This window comes from Vipera berus (assembly GCF_964194415.1).
Source record: "Vipera berus genome assembly, chromosome: 11".
Lineage (NCBI taxonomy): Eukaryota > Metazoa > Chordata > Lepidosauria > Squamata > Viperidae > Vipera > Vipera berus.
The window spans coordinates 455,559-473,218 of record NC_138214.1 but is presented as its reverse complement, the minus strand read 5'-3'; the positions used below and the strand labels follow the sequence as shown (position 1 = coordinate 473,218).

General features: G+C 52.2%; 1 protein-coding gene across 1 annotated transcript; it reads left to right on the top strand.

The window, feature by feature from the left end:
• The first annotated feature begins 1,291 nt into the window (after positions 1–1,291).
• Positions 1,292–14,768, top strand: LOC308673291 (Krueppel-like factor 5). The gene is made up of 4 exons (XM_081336863.1): positions 1,292–1,566; positions 8,498–9,386; positions 9,892–9,951; positions 11,993–14,768. The coding sequence occupies exons 1-4, from the start codon at positions 1,399–1,401 to the stop codon at positions 12,169–12,171; spliced, it is 1,296 nt and encodes a 431-aa protein (XP_081192989.1). The 5' UTR covers positions 1,292–1,398; the 3' UTR covers positions 12,172–14,768.
• Positions 14,769–17,660: the final 2,892 nt, after the last annotated feature.

The window sequence follows — 17,660 nt, the reverse complement described above, 5'->3', positions numbered from 1 at the left end:
TCTGTAAACCGTTTCCTTCCAGTTTGTTTACAGCCCCATTCCCCAATCTTGCATTTATCGGTCTGAAATTCTCTACCACAATTCTCTTCCCCCACAAACGGCTACTCCTCAGAATTTAAAACAATTCCCTATATACCTATATGTGTAAATGTATATGTATTCTTTCCCCCACAATTATAGAAAAGGAATTTAAAGTAAATCATGAGATTTATGAATCAATCCCAGATTTTACTAAAAAAAAACCTCTTGTGGTCCCACTGCACTTTCAGGCCTGTTAATCATATAAAATGTCTGCTTTCAATTCCTCTCTTCTTTGGCCTTGCACATACAATGAGTTTTATCCTTCTGCAAAATAGCGACTAGATAAGAGCTAAACTCTTGTAACAACACTGAAATCCACCATTGTTCTCATTTTGAAACGTGGACTTTTTCTGGACTTGGTCAGTTAATTTTGGAATCAGGCATTTTTTCCCATGGCTGTTGAGTGGCCGTCAGAGGACAGGGACTGCTGCCTTTTTGCATCCTGATTTCACTGCCTGGTAAAATCAGCCCAACACGGTGAGGTCCTGGACCCTCAGTCTTGCCCACTGGATGGGGGGAAGCAAGGGAAGGAGCTCAGATCTGTGGCAAGGCAAAGCAGGGCTAGCCAAGAGAGCCCAGCCTCACCCAAGAGCCAGGGTATCATGCCCGCCTGGCTGCCCAACCGTCTGCAGATAGACCCCTGCAAGGGACAGGAGACATCTTCGTAGGCCCAGTTCTTTGAGGCATCTGAGACTCACCATCGGGGTTCTCTAGCACCGGGCCTTTGGGCTGAGGGCAGAGATGAGAGGGGAGTCATTTGAAAGGCCCAGTGGCCCTTCACCCCAACCCAGAGCTGGCATGGAGCAGTGGGGCTGGAAGACAATGGCAAGAGGGCCCAGATAAGCCGAGGGCGGGGACGGCTTGCAAAGGACCCTGCCCACTGCAACTTAGCCGTTCCCCCTAGAAGCTCCTGGCAGGCACCCCTGGCCTTCTTCCCCCCACGTAACATGGCTGAGGGCCACAACCCCAGCCCTCCGCCTGGCTCTCCCGCTCTCCACTAGGCATTGTGTCTTCTGTTGCCTGAAGGAAAAGGCCGTTGGCTCTGCCATTGGCTAGAGTGGCGCTCGCTTCCTCCCCAATTGGCTGGGGAGGCCTGCCGCAGTCTTTGCCAGGTAGGAGTACCTCCCACTGCAGGACAGGTGAAGATTTTCTGAGGCAGATTGGGATTCTTAAGGCTACAGAGCACCTGGATTCCTCAAGATCAGGAACAGCAGGCATGCCTCAGAACGCCTGATTGTTGCCCTTCCAAAAACTTGTTTTTCCTCTCTGATTTGGGTTTCGCAACTCAGCAAGGTGGGAGAGGGGCACGCAAACAGGATGAGCGGTGGTGGGCTTGTCATACGCTCCCCAATCTCCGAGGAAAGTGCAGCCTTTACGCCCTTGAAGCCCGTTGCGATGGCAAGGGAATCCAGTGATGACATGGCCGTCTTTGAAGACATCAAACCACCCGTTCGAATCTCGGAGAATCCACAGGATTTGGCCCAGGTAAGAGAAGTGTGGAACTTCTGGGCTTAAGGTGTATTCTGTTGTACTTGGGATGGGCAGAAAAGCATTCTTTTGTAAAGTTAATGCTGCTGCTTTAATCAGAAAGGTTGATGAGTTCAACTATGACAAAGATTCAGAACTGGCCATATTCTTCTTTTTCGTGTAATTATGGATTTGGGGTGGCTATAAGGCAGAAAAGTTGCTGGAGATTTTAGTGTTGGAAACGACTGTGGTTCACCAAACTTTATACTGGATCTGGAGTCAGCCTGAAATGTAAATCAGTTTTTGTGTACAAATAGGCGATAGATCAACTTGGACTGAAACAAGCACTAAGAAAATGAAAGTTTTTGAGAAAGAGGCTCCTGAGTTTGGCCTTGTTTTCTTGCGCCAGAGATAAGGTTACCAGGGTGCTGCTTTTTAGGGTGAGAATGTTCCCCAGCAAGGGAGGCTCCTGGGGTGGTTTGGGTTGTTTCCCTTTGTGGGAAGGGGGGGGGCTTGAGGGAGAGAGAAAGAGGGGGGGGTGTCTCTGGCCAGGTGCCAAAAGGCTGCTCTGAGGAAGAGCCCCCGCTGAGCTTACCTGCCCTTCTTGCTGTCTGGGCTTTGGAAAACACAGGAGTGGAATTCTCCTTGAGGTTTCCCAGCTGTCAGCCCCCCTGCCTCCTCCTCCTCCCCCGAGATGGCGGGCTGGATCAAGGGGTGGAGGCAGAGCGCCCTCCTGGCCCACCTCTGCGGACTCTCCCATCTGGCCAAAGATGCTGGCCGTCTTTCCTGTTTCCTTCCAATGTGTGAAAGAAACACACAGGCCACCAGGCATGCTTTGTAGGGCCAGGCCAAAGGCAGGCTGGAGGTTGTGCTGTTACTGTGCATGTGGGGAAGACTCTCTCCCCACTGCTGAGCTGGTGCTTGGTGTTTGTGGATGGGAGGGAGCAAGGAAGCTCTCCTCCAGCCCTCTCTGCAAGCAACGGGAGGCCAGGTCAAAGCCAGAGGCCCTCGTGAGAGGGAGGTGGCTCTCCTCAGGCCTTGTGCACCAGGGTATGGAGGCCCCGAGAGCTGGCCGTCTGCCCCATCTTGGTCTAGGCAGAGTCAGCAGCAGCTCGCACTATGGAGAGAGAGCAAGGCAGGAACTTCAGTGGAAATCAGCTGACCTCAAGGAGGCCTTCTGAGGTTCGGGTTAGGGCCTATGTGACCTGCAGGTAACCACAGTGGTGAGAAGACCTCCCCAGCCCTCTAGAAACGCTTCCACGATGGAGGAGCTGTCTTGCCCCACATACCATCAGCTTGTCATATCAAGGGGCACTCTATCTTGGAGACCTTGCTCTGGCAGGCCAGTCTGCTTAGCTGCCCTGCTTTTGTGACTTGATCCAGGCAGCAGATTTGGCTTCTCAGCCGCTCATCCTAAATTCTTGACCTGGCTGCAGAAAAGGAGAGGCAGCCAATTTGCCGTCCTCCCCAAGGGGCCTCTTCAGTGGGGGCCACTGGGAGACAGAATCCAATGACCTCCTCAAGGGACCTTCTCGGAAAAATGGCTCCAGAGAAGAACAGAAACAGGCCTACTTCTCCAATGATACCGAAATTTGTCTTCTATTTGCATAACATTAAAGGAAATGTTGATTTCAAGAGAACTGGCTCTCCAGTTTCGCGTTTGCAGAGGTATGCAACCCCAACCCTGAGAGAATTATTTATTTTATGCCAATCCTCCCTCCATTTTCTCTTGCTCAGTCGGTCCAACAAACGAGGTAATGATTAACTTCAAGTGCAAGGCTTCCTGGCGCCATTTTGTTGACGGGGAAGACGGCGGGTCTCCGATAGAGAACGCTGAGGAGATGCCGCAGAGAAGGGCCCTGGCAAGTGGGGGGGCCCTCTTGGCATTTGGAGGGAAGGCAGCTCTGAGAACGTGAGACTTTTGAATGTGACGCCTTTTTGTCACACCAGACTGTGCCCCACTCTAACAAATCGGAATCCTTCTTCTTCACGGAGGAGAACAGCAGTTCCTCTCTCACCAGGGCTAGAATATCCCAGACTGCAAACCTGAGTTGCCATTTGAAACACACTTTTCGTAATGTCAGTTTGTAAGGCCCGATTAGGCCCATATTCTTTATTCCTGAAATGGGAGGTGAGGGGCGGTACAGGGACCACCCCAAGCTCCGTTGGATGCTCTACCAGCAGAATGATGGCTTTGGCTTCCCCGCCTTTAGGCTTCTTTCTGGGATTTCCCGGAATGCACAATCTAGAGCATCTTTCAGAGTGGAGATCTGGCTAAATTCTTTTGATCCATGAAGCGAAGACTTTGTTTTACTTGCCAGACAAGGTGACTGCGAGGTTGGCGGCTGCATTTTCCCTTGCAAAGGTCATCAAAGTCTGTCTTCTGGAAACTCAGGAGAACAAACCTATTTCCAGCCTCAGTTCAACTTCCCATTTCCCTCTGAAATGTTGACCTTCCCTCCCTCTGTTTAGTTTATTCTGCTCTTTTCTAAAATAAACTTTCATAGGAAACTCACACTCAAGATCAGGCAAGTAGCTAATCCACCAAGCTGGAGTTGTCTCAATGTATCGCATGGCCCTCTGGGGTTGATCCAGGCCTGCAAAAGAACCTGCCCTGCGTTTCCTTTCCCCGAGGATTCCCAGGGGCCAGGGGGCTCTGACGGAAAGGCTGCTCTTTGGTTGCACTGGGGAGGAGGCCCAGCCCAGGCATCCCACGCTCCAGGCATAGTGGGCAGGGAAGTTCACAAGAGACTTTGTACAGAATCTGCTCTTGGTCTGTAACTGCAGCCTGGATTAATGGATGCATCGGGATAGAAGGCAGTTGGTATCTGATATTTCCATAGGAGATTGCAAGAATCTTTCTCAATTCGTGGCTTGTCCCTCTGGCCAGCAGCCACGTGCTCCATTCCAGAAGAAGCACCACAGACAGGGTCCTGCATGGTCAGTCGAGGCAGCCATGTAGGACTTCCAGCGATGGGAAAACATTCAAGTGAACTGGGTGCCTAAATAAACACAGGTTCATACACAGACAAGCCATCTCATTACTCATTGGCCCATTGAAACAGCTTTTTTGAAGGAATATTATCTTCAAAATAAATGTGGCCCATAGCAAAAGAGCTCTATTTTCTTACCTAGACCTGGTAGATAAACTGTACACCCTTGTCATTCTACACATAATATGGTATCCCCCAAGATTATTAAGGTTCTCAGGATTTTGAGCTCTAACTAAGACCATCCGGCATGTTTGTTGCAAGGCTGACTTGACCAGGTAGACACACAGGTAGACTAAGAGAGCGGATAGAGGTCCAAAGGAGGCATTGCCAGAGACTATGAATTTGCTCCTCAAGGTTCCAAATTAATGGTAACTGTGAAATCTCCCTTACTTGACCTTCTCTACGCAGGATAACTTTTATTTCTCTGACCAGAAATGACCTATCAAAAATGAGGATGTAAGATCAAAAGAATGAGGTGTTTTTCAGATTGTTGATTACAAGAAGAACGATAATCAGATAAAACAGGATTCTTCTAGATTGCCAAAGAATATGAAAAGTTCTGAAATAAAATTCAGGTAATTTAACGCAATGATAAATCTGGTGCCATTTTGGTTGCTGACTGAAATGCTGCACATACTGAGGAGGCAACTCTGTTTCCTGTAGGAAGCAATTCAGCCAATGGCAGCCAGTCCTCCCCCCTCCTTTGCTGTGTCCTTCTGTCCTAGGGCACACCACGTGGGCAGCTTTCAGGGAGCTTCCGGCTGTGAAGTCAGCTGGGGGACGTACAGTTACCTGCAATGGGGAGGAAGAGCAGGCTGAGCCCCCCCCCCTAATGCACCTCAACTTCCCTGGAGGAGCCAAACCCCAACCCCATTGATCCCAACCGTAAGCTTCTCTTAGCTTTGATTCGGGGAGAGCTGACTGTAGCTCATGGTGTCCGTACCCCTTCCCTCCAGTTTCTGGCTAGATGCCAGGTTATGCCCCCACCTGGAGTGACACTGCCAGGCCCAGCTCCAAAGGAGTGGCACTTCCCCTGAGCAGCCTGCTGGCGTCATCACACAGGCCTGGCACAACCTTTGTGACTTGAAAGCATCGGGATCAGTTCCCCCCCCAGCCCCCATCTATTATGGAGGCTTATTTCCTGATAGGTCTGTGAAATGCGGCCAGAGCCAATGTTTCCCTCCTCAAAAACCGGAAGAGGGCTGTGTGCTGTGTGGTCCCTCTGCCGGGTGAGATTTGGGGAGGAGCCCCTGGGCCAGGATAGGCACCCCTCTTGTCCCAAACTGCACCCCAGAGAGTTCTAGAAAGACTGCCCAAAGCCAGCACCCCCACCCCCCACCCCCGCCCCCAGCCTGAGGTCAATACCAAGACTGAATGATCAGAGAAGCAAATATTGACTCTGGTCAATTTTTTACTAGAGAGACAATAAAGATTGGCATTGAGCCAAACAAAAAGTATAAGTGCTTTCAATTGAAATCCAGCCTCTTTTGAAGGAATGCAGACAAAGAGAAGGATGGATTTTTTTTAACCAGGCTTTTCCTCCAAATCTGTTTAATTACAATTTTTAGAGATTGAAAGGCCACTTTTGCAGAGAGGGGAGGGATCCTCTCAGTCCACGGAGCTCCTGATGGGGGTGGGGCCGGCTTCCCACCCTTTCCTGCCTCCAGAGCCGTACCTTGCCCCATCGGCATCTGCTGGGTCTGGGCACAATCAGGGGATCAAAGGCCGAGATCTCCTATTCTGTGGGATAATCCCGAGGAATGTTTGGCCAGGGAGGGTGCTGGGTGCAAGGTGTTAAACCCGCTCGCCCCCCTGGAGAAGCAGCCACACGGGAAGTCTACCCAAGGGGCCCGCAGCACCGGCTCCAATCCCTCTGCCCAGGTGCAGGGTGTTAAGTGGCCTTGCTCAGGCCGAGAGGAAGGTCGGACCACCAGCTGCCCTGTCTTCTGCTGCAGCTCACTGCTGAAAAATGGGTTGTGATGGCTTTGTGCAGATATAAAGTTTGGCACAAAGGAACAGTTGTAAAATTTGTTTTTTATCAATGGATTTTAAAAAGTTAACTACTTTGTTTCTGTTTAATGGATTGTTTTCCTTTTTGTTTTTAGCTTTGTTTTGATTTTTTAAGTGTAACAATTTTCCTAAAAGTGTTATTGTTTATACATACAGTAAACTTGTACCCATTTGTAACTATTTAGGAAGGTTTGTAAGACAACTGAATTTTTTAAGATACTGCGTTAATAGAAAGCATATATTAAGAGGTATCAACCCAGACAAAAGAATTAAAACCAAATGTGAGCTGATAGATGCTCGTACAACGTGGGATATCAGGATCCTGGCAGAAGGTCCTCATTTCCAGGACTTGACAAAAACTTTTGCAGAATTATGGGTATTCCTTGACTTAACAGTCATTCCTTTAGCAAATGCTTGAAGTTACAATGGCACTGAAAAATTGAGTTATGACTGGTCCTCATATTTACAACCATGGTCATGTGATCACAATTTGGGCACTTGTAACCGTTCTGCATTTATAACGGTTGCATCATCCTGGGATAATGTGATATCGCCCTTTGTGACCCTCCCAGACAGCTTCCGCCAGGCAAAGTCAGGTTCACTTAACAATTGCAATGATTTGCTTAACAACTGTGGCAAAAAGAGATCAGGTGCAACCCACTTAACAACCGCCTTGCTTAGCAAAAGGAATTCTGTTCCCAGTTGTGCACTAGGTCAGGGACCAGCTCAAATCTGAGCCAAACATTCCCCTTGCCGGCCATCACCCACTGCCCTTGCTGGTCAGCCCTCAAATCCTCCTCAAGGCAAACAGGCGGCTGATTTTGCCTTCACGTCCAGAGGGGAATCGAATCTCTCGCCTTCCCAGAGCAGCACAGAATGAGAAGCGCTTTGCTCACCATCAGTAGGAAAAGCAGGAGAGGCAGTTCTGAGGTGGAATCATTATTTTGCTTGCAAGAGAGGAAACTAGAGGCCCTTCTGAAAACTGGTGCCATTTTCTCCTGCTAACCAGCAGAATGTAAAGTGCTTTTCTGGTTGAACTAAGAAGATACTTCCAACAGTCCCCCCAATTAGCCCTTGGGGCTTGCAGATCCCTGGGCTCCTTTTTGGGCCAATCTACTCAGGAAGGCACGGGCACAGGCCCCCTCCTCTGTGGAGAATGTGGGCAGCCCATGGCTGGACATGGCTGATGGGAAAGATGGGTGGACAGTGCAAAGCCAGAGGGGGTGGCAGCCTTCCACTGGGTGCTCCCCAGCTCCCCTCGCTGTAGAGGCAGCTTGGCCCTTGAAGCTCCCTGTCATCCTGGAGCAAGTGAGCCCTGCCTTCATCCATATGTGCTTGGCATTTGGGCCTCTGGGTAGTTTCCTGGCACCGTCCCACGGGTATTTGCTTCTGAATTTAAAAATAACTGCCTGGAAAGGAGCTGGCGATGGAGAGGCTGTTCCAATGAAAACACCTCCTCCTCAGGGCTAGAGAAGAGGAAGCTGGCAAATACCCCTCTGGCAACAGAGGCAACTGGGCAGCCATTGCGCCAACACACCTGTCTTCCACTCATCTAACAAAACTTTCTTTCCCGAGCTTGCAAGCACTGAAAGTGAGGCCAGACAGTTGTAAGCTATGGAAGCAGTTGTCTGTTGGGATGCTGCCCTGGCTCCAAATTGGGGATTTGGGGGCTCCAAGATGCTTCCTTGCAGCTGGATGGAGGTCTTCCTCTGATGCAGCTTTGCAGGGACATCACGACCAGCCAGCTCTGTCCACAGGTGGGAGCCTGTGAGTGGCTGGCATGGCTCAGGGGCAGCAACCACTAACATCAGGAACCACAGCAACGGCTGCCAATATGGGATGGGGGCTGCCATCCAGCACCTGACACAGGCGAGGGATGCCAGCTGCACAGAGACCTCAGGCCTTTCTTTCCTCACTGTTCATTCCTTTTCTGGGCTTCCACTCAGGCACGGACCGAGATGGACAAGTACCTCTCTGGCCAAATGCCCCCCACACCGACAGCAACAGACAAGAAGTATCGCCGGGAAAGCGCCTCCGTGGTGGACGAGTATTTCTCCACTGAAAAACCTCTGTCTGCACCCTACAGTGTCAACATCAATGTGATCCTTCCGGACACCACACACTTGCGCACAGGAATCTACCGGCCAGCAAAGCCTTCTGTGCCCTTTCCCCAAATCAAAATGGAGCCCAGCCCCTGCTTTGCCCAGCCCTGCCCTGCCAGCAGCGGGCCGACCCAGACCCTGCCGGACTTCACCAGCGTCTTCAGTGTGCCGCAGTCTGTGGCTGCCAGCAGCATCTTTGTCAAGCAAGAACTGCCCTGCCCTCATTCCATCAGCCCCCAGCCAGGCCTGCTCTACCAGCTCCCCGCAGAGATGACCACCATGGCCTCCTCCACCTGTGGCACCACGGCCACCAGCAGCATCCACGGGGTAGCCATGTCTACTGGCAGCTCCATGCTGGACTCCAGAGCCTTTGCCCAGCCCCTGCGGCCAGCAGGGCAGCTCAAGTCATTCCCAGCGACCTCCCAAGGCCTCAGCGGCTTCAGTGTGCCAGAGGAGTTCTACCCCGTCCCAGCAGTGAGTCTGCCCCCTTCACCCCCCAACTCACAGCCTGGAAGCCCCGAAAACCAGCCTGAACCCATAAATACCATTTCGCCTCCACCCCCCTACGAGGCCACATTTGGACTGAAACTGCCCCCCGCAGGCCATATCACCTCTGGGCCCAGCACCATCAAGACCATCACGCAGGGACACCTCATCCTGCCAAGCCCCAAGTACAACCGGAGGAACAATCCAGAACTGGAGAAGAGAAGGATCCACCACTGTGACTATCCCGGTAGGAGTCTGACAACCTTTCAGTCTGGCTAATCTCCCCCCTCCCCTCCCCTCCCCTCCCCTCCCCATGCACAACTGGCACCAATCTAGCTGAAATTGGAGCAGTATTTTGGCTGTCTCAGGGAAAAGGCAATAAACGTTGCTTCCCTTAACCTTGAATTCAGTTCTTGTAGGGATGAGATTTTAGGGAGTTGGGCGTCCCTTAATTTTAATGCAGGGGCTCCCCACTAAAGTCACAAAAACTCTGAAAAATGTGCAGAGCAGGAGAGGTTTCAGGAAAAGGAGGGAGGGGCCTTCAGGTAAAGCTCCTAGTGCTGGCACCCTAATTACACCTTTGGCAATGGTAGAAGGTAGAAAAAGAGGCAGACAACAGAAGCCCTTGGAGCAGCTCTGTGCCTAACAATGACCATCAGCCTCTCCACCCATTTATCTTCCAGTCTCTCCACTGCTGCTTCATCTTGGCCCTCTGTGCTCAGCCATTCATTCTTCCTTCTGATTTTTCCCAGGGTGCACCAAGGTTTACACCAAGAGTTCACACCTGAAGGCGCACCAAAGGACTCACACTGGTAGGTTGACATGGCAAGAGGCAGATCTTTTCTCAAAATGCAAACCATCTTTCTGAGTCCTCAGATAGAGAATATTTGTTTGGAGGGCAGGGGGGGTTCCATTTCCCAAGACCTGCTGCTGTTCTGAAAACAGACACAGACTGGAGCCTTGGAAAAATCTGCTGCAAAGGGGAGAGGTGGGGTGGACTCTCACATGGTCTCTGATGTCTGGGAGGGCTGCAGGAAGCAGGAGCTGTCCAGGGGCATGTTGTGGCCCCTGGAAGAGAGACGTCCTCCTCTTCCATCCCTTCCTGCTTCGCCAGGAAGGGCAAAGCGAGAGCACCCAGCCCCTTCCCTTCCAGCCCTGGAGTTTGAGCCCTATCCTGGGGTTGAACGGTGAGAACGGAAGGCTTCCGCTCCGAGTGCAAACAGAAGAGTTCAATTCCAAAGGGCCGTGCAATTTCCCCGCAATTTCTGAATACGTTCAGCAGCTGAACAAGGCCAGGGTCTCCCCTCCGTGCACAGGCTGCAGCCTAAACTTGGTCAAGTGGCTGAAGGTCCCTCGAGAGAATCAAAAGAATCGGCACAGGAGAGTAGCAGAGGGCCGGGCAGCTCCTGCATGCAGTCGGAAGGCCTGGTGGCTTCTCTGGAGGAGTAGCTCAGCCACTCTCCGGAAGGGCTGTCACAATTTGCCATGGAGGAAGTGGAAGGTCCTAAGAGAACTGCAGGAGACTCTGCACTTCTGACAGAGGCAGGCTGGAGCCACCCCCACCCCCTGTGAGATGGTGACCTTAGGGCAGTGCAAAAGACCTTGGGGGGGGGGGCTAAGGAATCCCTCACCACCCTCAACCACAAGGGGGTCTTCCTTTTTTGCTCCATCAGGCTTGGGAATTACATCCACCCTCAGCCCGCCCCCAGCCACTTTTCCAGGGCCCATTGTTTCCAGCTGCTCTGACAGGCTGCCCTGGTAAGGAGCTGCTGTGGGGACAATTGCAAACATTCAGGTTTCGATCCCGGAAACTCGCTGGAGTATTGTTTGAAGCAGAGTGTGACCTTCCAGGGACAATGGCTTTGACTCACAAAGCCTGTAAAATAGCCTGCCAGTGTGGTTCACACAATCCTTCACAGGGAAGCTGTAACTCTGGAGGTTTCTCTGTTGGCTCCACCTGTGCTAAATTCTGCTCAGGCCTCAGCTGGTTGAGGACCAAAAGGGCAGCGCCTGCCTGCCAAGATGCAGGCATGGTCTTCAAGGCACATGCTAAGGATCCACACAGAACATCCATGGTGTTGCCACACATGGCAGTGAAGGCCTTCAGCCGGGACTTGGGTGTTTCTGGGCATCACTAATCCCCTTCCGTGGCTGCTCTGGGAAAGAGGGTGGGATGGAGGAGACCTTTGAGTGCGGGAATAAAACACAGCAAAATGGCCTCTCTTGTATTGAGTGCCCCATTGCCCCCAACCCACGTCCCCCACACCAGCATATTCTGGGTGATGAACAGGAAGAGATCTGACTTTCCCTCTGAAGACACAGAAGAAATGTGGGGCAATTGGCAACTGGACATAAACAGCAGTTGCTGTGTTATTTGGAAGGCTGCCTTCCACCCCAGGATTCAAAAAGCCCCTCGCCCCTGTTGCCTGTGACAAGGGAGCCACCTTCTCTTGGCCGGATTGGGCCATGGGAGTTGTCCAGTGGGCTCAGCAGCCCCACTCCTGTCGCCAAGGGGGCACCCGGGAGGCAGTCTTGGACAGTCTTAGAACCCCCGTTTTAGGACTGGGTTAGCTTTTACGCAGGGCAAGCCAATATTTGCCACTGCCTTTGACAAAATGCCCAGTTTCAGCCCTTCTTCCTTTGCCCATTCCTGGCTCTTTTCTAGCCACTCCAGTTCCACCCCTCACCATTTCCTCCCCTCCTTGCAACTGCTCACCAGGCGACTTATCCCGGAGCCATCCGGGGTCAGCGGACACAGCACACACACACACACAGGCCCACCCGGGGGAAGCAGGGTGGGCAGCTGTCAAGCCTTCCTCCTGTGTGACAGGCTCCTGTTTTCCTTCGTCCCAGGTGAGAAGCCCTACCGGTGCAGCTGGGATGGCTGCGACTGGCGCTTTGCCCGCTCGGATGAGCTCACCCGACACTACCGCAAGCACACCGGAGCCAAGCCCTTCAAGTGCCTGGCCTGTGGCCGCTGCTTCTCCCGCTCAGACCACCTGGCTCTGCACATGAAGCGGCACCAGAACTAGGCCTGAGGCACAGCCTCCTTCCAGCAGAGCCGCCCTGTGGCCCTCCCTCCCTCCCTCCCTGGCTGCATGGCGGTCAAGGCCAGGCGCATGGCCAGCACCTCTGCCTTTGACACCTGGTGATGCCCAGGAAGGAAGGCTGGGCCGGCAACAGGACATCCCTATTTATTTCTGCCTCCATAAAACCAGCCTGTTGAGTCCTGAACATTGGAAGGTGTGGGACCTATGGAACGTCAGAAGGATGTTGGCCGTTGAGCCACTCTCAGCTCTCGCAAGACACATGGAATATCGCTGGCCTTGGCTTGCTTGAAGGATCAAAGCAGCACAAATTAAATTGTGGCTTAAATTGCCGTTTCCACAGCTAAAAGGGGAAAATCCCAATGTTTTGCACCTACAGCTTCATTATCAACAGAAAGAAATGGAAGTGAACTTCATTCTTTTGCCAAAACCTCTTAAATGTACATCCACAACTTTCTGGCCTGCCTCGGAGTTGAGTCTCTTCTTCCCACTTTGGGGAAGGTGATCTCCTTGGAGTCGGGGGGACCCTCAGCCTCGCAACCTGCCCTGAGCATCCAGGGAAGGAAAATGGCTGCAGTCCAATGTTCCTCTTTTTCTCTTCTCCCTCCCTTTTGCTGCACCAGGTCCACGGACGTTTCAGGCAACAGGGGGAACAGTTCCCAGCCACCCAGGCCCCCTTTCCAGAGAGAGGGGGACCTTCCCCTACCTCACTTACACTCAGAGTGGCACACAGCCAGGACAGCAGGAACAAAGTAGAGAAGAAATTCTCCCGGGAATCTCTAGTGGAGGCGCCCCCATTGAGGATCCCCCCCCCTCTCAAGTCCTTCGCTTCTGGAAGCTGACGTCTTGGTGTGCCTGGAGTCCCTGTGGAGAAAGCCGAGGAGCCATCCTTTCCTTTGATCCTGCTTATAAGGGGCATTAAAGGCTGGCCTGATTCCAAGGTTGGCACCTCCCTCTTGGCCTGGATTTTGCCCACCAGGACACTTGGGCTTTCGTGGTCCCATCCACACACCCCGTCAGCCTCGGGGAACTCCAGCCTGGAGCCTCTTGCCAGCTCTGGCACAGCCAAGAGCTTTTTTTGGCTCTGCTAAAAGAGCGGCAAGAGGCCCTGTGTGGCAGCTGGCACGTGCATGGCCAGCTCAGTGCCAAATCTTTTTCTGCAAGAGACTGCTGAAGCAGGGTAGCCCTGGTCTTGGGGCTCCTCAATGTTGCTTGCACATTTGAGTGCACACCTGTATCTGGAGCCAGAGCCTGGTAAGGTCCCCCGGATTCACCGTCTGGCACCCACCCCAGCCCTGCAAGTGGCGCAGCCGCTTCTCTGGTGGCATCAGGCAAAATGCAGCAGAAGTCTTGTTTTCCATTCCAGTTAGGGATCCTTGCAGTTTACAGGGAGCAGGGAAAGAGCATTCCTTTTCATATAACGGATTAATATGGAACAGGATTGCCTCAAAAGGGCTTCATTTGACTAGATTGCGTCTCTCCACCTGAATGTTTCATTGGTTTCAGTGAAGTGAGCACATGCTACATGTGTAATTAACATCAATGGGATTTCAAAAGCTTTGTTTTGGATCATAACTGTGGCTGCTTGGTTAATTGGTAGGCATCCTGCAAAATTGAGTCTTAGAAAAAAATGGATTTTTCAACTTTTTAACAAGTTCTAAGTTTGTGCAAACATTTGCCTTAATTCTTAGCACTTTTTTCAATCACCTTCTCTAAAAGAGCCGCTGAACCTCATTTCTTCTCCTTAATCACACAGAACTTCTGAGGATGCAGATCAACCCTTTTTGAGGCATATTGATTAGCCACCTGTAAGTGGAATTTGGGAGGCATCTTGAACCAACAGGCTGGACCAGTTGCTGCTTTGAAAACACCCCTTTTTGCTTTGCTACTGAAATATTTCTTCACAGCACTTCCTGCATTGAGTGATTTCCAGTTAACGTTTTGAGTTCCCAAACATGCAACCCACCTCCCCATCTGCACTTTGTGTTCAGCCGACCAAGCGGTGCCTGGATTAGCCTTGCTGCCCAACCCCTCCCGGCAATCACACACCCACTTTCACCAGGCCATCTGTCTGTGCTGGGGAGCTCCCAGCAGCCCCCTGGACAGGCAAGAAGAGTCTTCAAGGGTGACCAGAGCTGCTTCTGGCCTGGCAGGATGTTGGCAGGAGAGGTAAGGAAATGGCTGGAAGCAGCTGGCTCAGAAAAGGCTCCTATGGTTTTGCTTACCAATTGCCCCGCCCCAGGTGGGGTATGTATGTATAGGATAGTTGTACAGATTTTTGTATATGCAACCTGAAAGGATGATGTAGCTTTTTTTACGTATGTAAATCGAATCTGAGCATGTGAACTCTGGCAGATGGAAAAGGGCTGTTGTCACCATAACACACTTCTGCAAAACACCCTGTGGTGACGATGGGGCAACCCTCAGGCTCCCAAACCCAGATCCCTCCCCCCTTGCCCCAGACCCACGCCTCCTCTCCTCCTGCTGTGGATTCCTTCTCCCATGTTTCCTCCATTCCTGGGCAGGTGAGCCTAAAATTGACTTGTCACCTCCTCTTTTGTTTCAAGAATAAATAAAGAGAAAGCGTGAAGTGGCCCATCAGGCTTCCTTGGCTCCTGTGGGAATTACGCCCCCTCTCCTTTCCCCCAGGTGCTCCTGGCATAAAAGGGCGAGCCTAGGCTCTCATCGCGCTCCTTCCTTCGGGCTGGGCTCAAACTGTCCTTGAGCAGCTGGTGTTGCTTGTCAGTTGTTGTCAACAAAGGCCTCAGCACCATTGGTCCTGTTAAAACTAAACGTGGGGAGTCCAAAGCTGACGGGTCAGGCCAGCCCAGGCTCGGGATGGTCTGGCACACATGTACAGCTAGGGCACTTGTTGCACTGATGGCTCTAAACGTCTGCAGCAGACATGCGCTTCTGCAGTGTGCCTAATTTTGTGAACTCAACAGCTTTTGCGGATGAGGCCGTGCCGGGCATTTTGTCCTGGCGTCTCCCAGTGGCCGTGCCTACGTCAAGAGACTTCAGAGAGGCTTTTGAAGGATCTTTGAAAGTTTCTTCTGCCCTCCAGGTGAGTGTTTTCCAGCAGGGAATTCCTGTTCCTGAGGCAACCTGCTCTCCTCAGCCCCGGGTGGCAGACTCGCTCGACAGACTTTGGTGTCCAGTAATTTATCCAGCCACTGGATACGTATACTTGGCAAGGACAAGTCCGGTAGAAACGGTCGAGCCTTCTTGTGTGTCTTCAATGCACAGTCCATGTTTCACAGGCCTGCCGAAGGGAAGTGAGTCCCAGGGCTCTGTGGACCTTCAATTTCATTGCTGGACTGATTCCTCAACATTCCTGCCCAGTGCAGCACAGATGACTGAAAGCAGAATTCTTCTGCACTTGACTTCAGTCTGAGCTGTCCCTGCTTGGGACAGGCTGCAGCGGGGGTGGGGGTGGGTGTTGAATGGCTCCGCTCTCTGAGGTTTCTGCCCTTTGATCGTGCTTTGGAGTTCAGCGTGTGGTACATGAGAAACAGGCTGGAGTATGACATCAGTCCTTTGAGCATAGATGGCGAGTCCAAAGTTGTCAAAAGTTGAAGAGAATTTTGCCATGCTGACTTGCATCTCTGGCTCTGAGCCACCATTCAGGGCTGGTATGCATTTCCTTTGGACTCCCAACATTTAGTTTTAACTAAAACATTTAGTTTTAAGACCACCAATTTCCACCTTTAGTCAAAGGTAAGGGAGCACACCCAATGGGGGAAAGTCGAGCTTATCTGGCAGCAGCGCATTTCCTACGTCAGTTGTATCTTAGTGCAGTTCAAAGGCTGTTTTTCCCACCACAAAAATGTTGTGGGGGGCAAGTTGAGCAAAGGGAGAGCAACTGCCCCTAAGTTCACCCTTGCACCCCCAGTGCTAAGGGTGGATCAAAACCTCGGAGCCCCTGGCCTTCTTTGCAGGGCTGCACTTTGTGCCAGGCATTTCAGTCATGGGAAGCTGAAGTTCTACCCCGGGGCAACAGTCTGCACAGTTATAATAATACTGATCTCATTAATGCTTCTTTGCCATTTAACTACAGTCTGCCTGTGATCCAAGGGAACATCAGAGCAAAGTCTTCACCCACCAGGCATTCTGACCACCCACAATATGGTAAGGGGTTCAAACATCAAGCAGGGTCGCCCCCACCCCTCCAACCTTGCACTGTAATCCAGAGTTTGTCAAATGCCCGTCCAAGGCAGGAGGCAGTAAAACATCTCAAAACCCACTTCTGGAAATACTGTTCGTTAAGGCAGGCAGCTTGTCATACAGAAGGGACAGAGCAAAACGGTTCTCTGGGTTCTCTTGCAAACTCCAGTTTCTCTTCTGGGAATAGGGGGGCGGACACCAGCACAGGGAGCCAGCTCCACCAGGCTTGTGGGAACTGAGACCCCCATGAGGGGGGCACAACTCATAAGGCACCTTCAGCCAACATGAGAAGCCAGCAAGCCTACAGCGCCCTCTGCTGGTAGAAAAGGAGCACCAGCTAGCACCAACAAAGCAAGCCGGAGCGGGGGGGGGGGGGGGAGCCTTTCCTGCCTGGCCCTGAAGGGAGGCCCAGATTTCTGGCCCTGGGAAGCCCAGGGTACCCGATGAGGCCTGAGGAAATAGGGGGGCTTTCTCTGGACAGCGAGATGAGGCCCCCTTTGTGATCAGCTGACTAGAGCGTGGCCAGAACCAGCAACTGGGCAGGCTGGCTCCACAGGCGGAGGAACCCAGGGCTCTCCTTTTCCGGCGAAGCAGTAGCAGCAGGAAGGCCATCCTGACAGGCAAGGAGGACTGGAGGCAGCAGCCAGAGAGGACTGGCCCACCCAAGACCAGGCCCTCCTGTGCCACGGAGAAGAAGGACAAGCCCGGTTGCCCAGAAGTACAGCTGGCCGGGCCTGTGGGAGGTCACATTCTGTCCCTTTTGAGACATTTGCACCCAGCTGCAGAGAGGCAGCTTTGGGAGGGGGAGAACCAGAGTTGGAAGCAGCTCCCTGTCCCACTGCAATTAAATGTGACAGCAGCTGGTCAATGTGCGCCCCCCCCTCATGGCGGCGCTCACCCTTTGCGCAGGGAATCCCCACCCCCAAAGGCCGGCAGATGCAGGAATGCACCATTGGGTTGCATCTTCCCATTGCCCCTCCCCCACCTGAACCCTTCTGCTCCCTCCCCCCACTTGACTCCAAAGTGAACATCAGCACCCAACAGCTGGAAAAGCTCCTCTTCTTCCTCCCCCAAACTTGCTCCACTTCTTGAAGAGCCACCAGTTCAGTTCACACCTGGGAAGACCAAAAAATAACAGCAGCCTCACTCACATACACATGCACACACCTGCACAAGCACACAATTTGGAAGGACATCCCCAGATCTGAGAAAAATGACAAAAAGGAAAGCAAGTTCTCAAAATCTCAGCAAGGGGACCACCTCAACCCACTCCCCCACAGCGCCCCCGTTGAACTATATACAGAAATGCA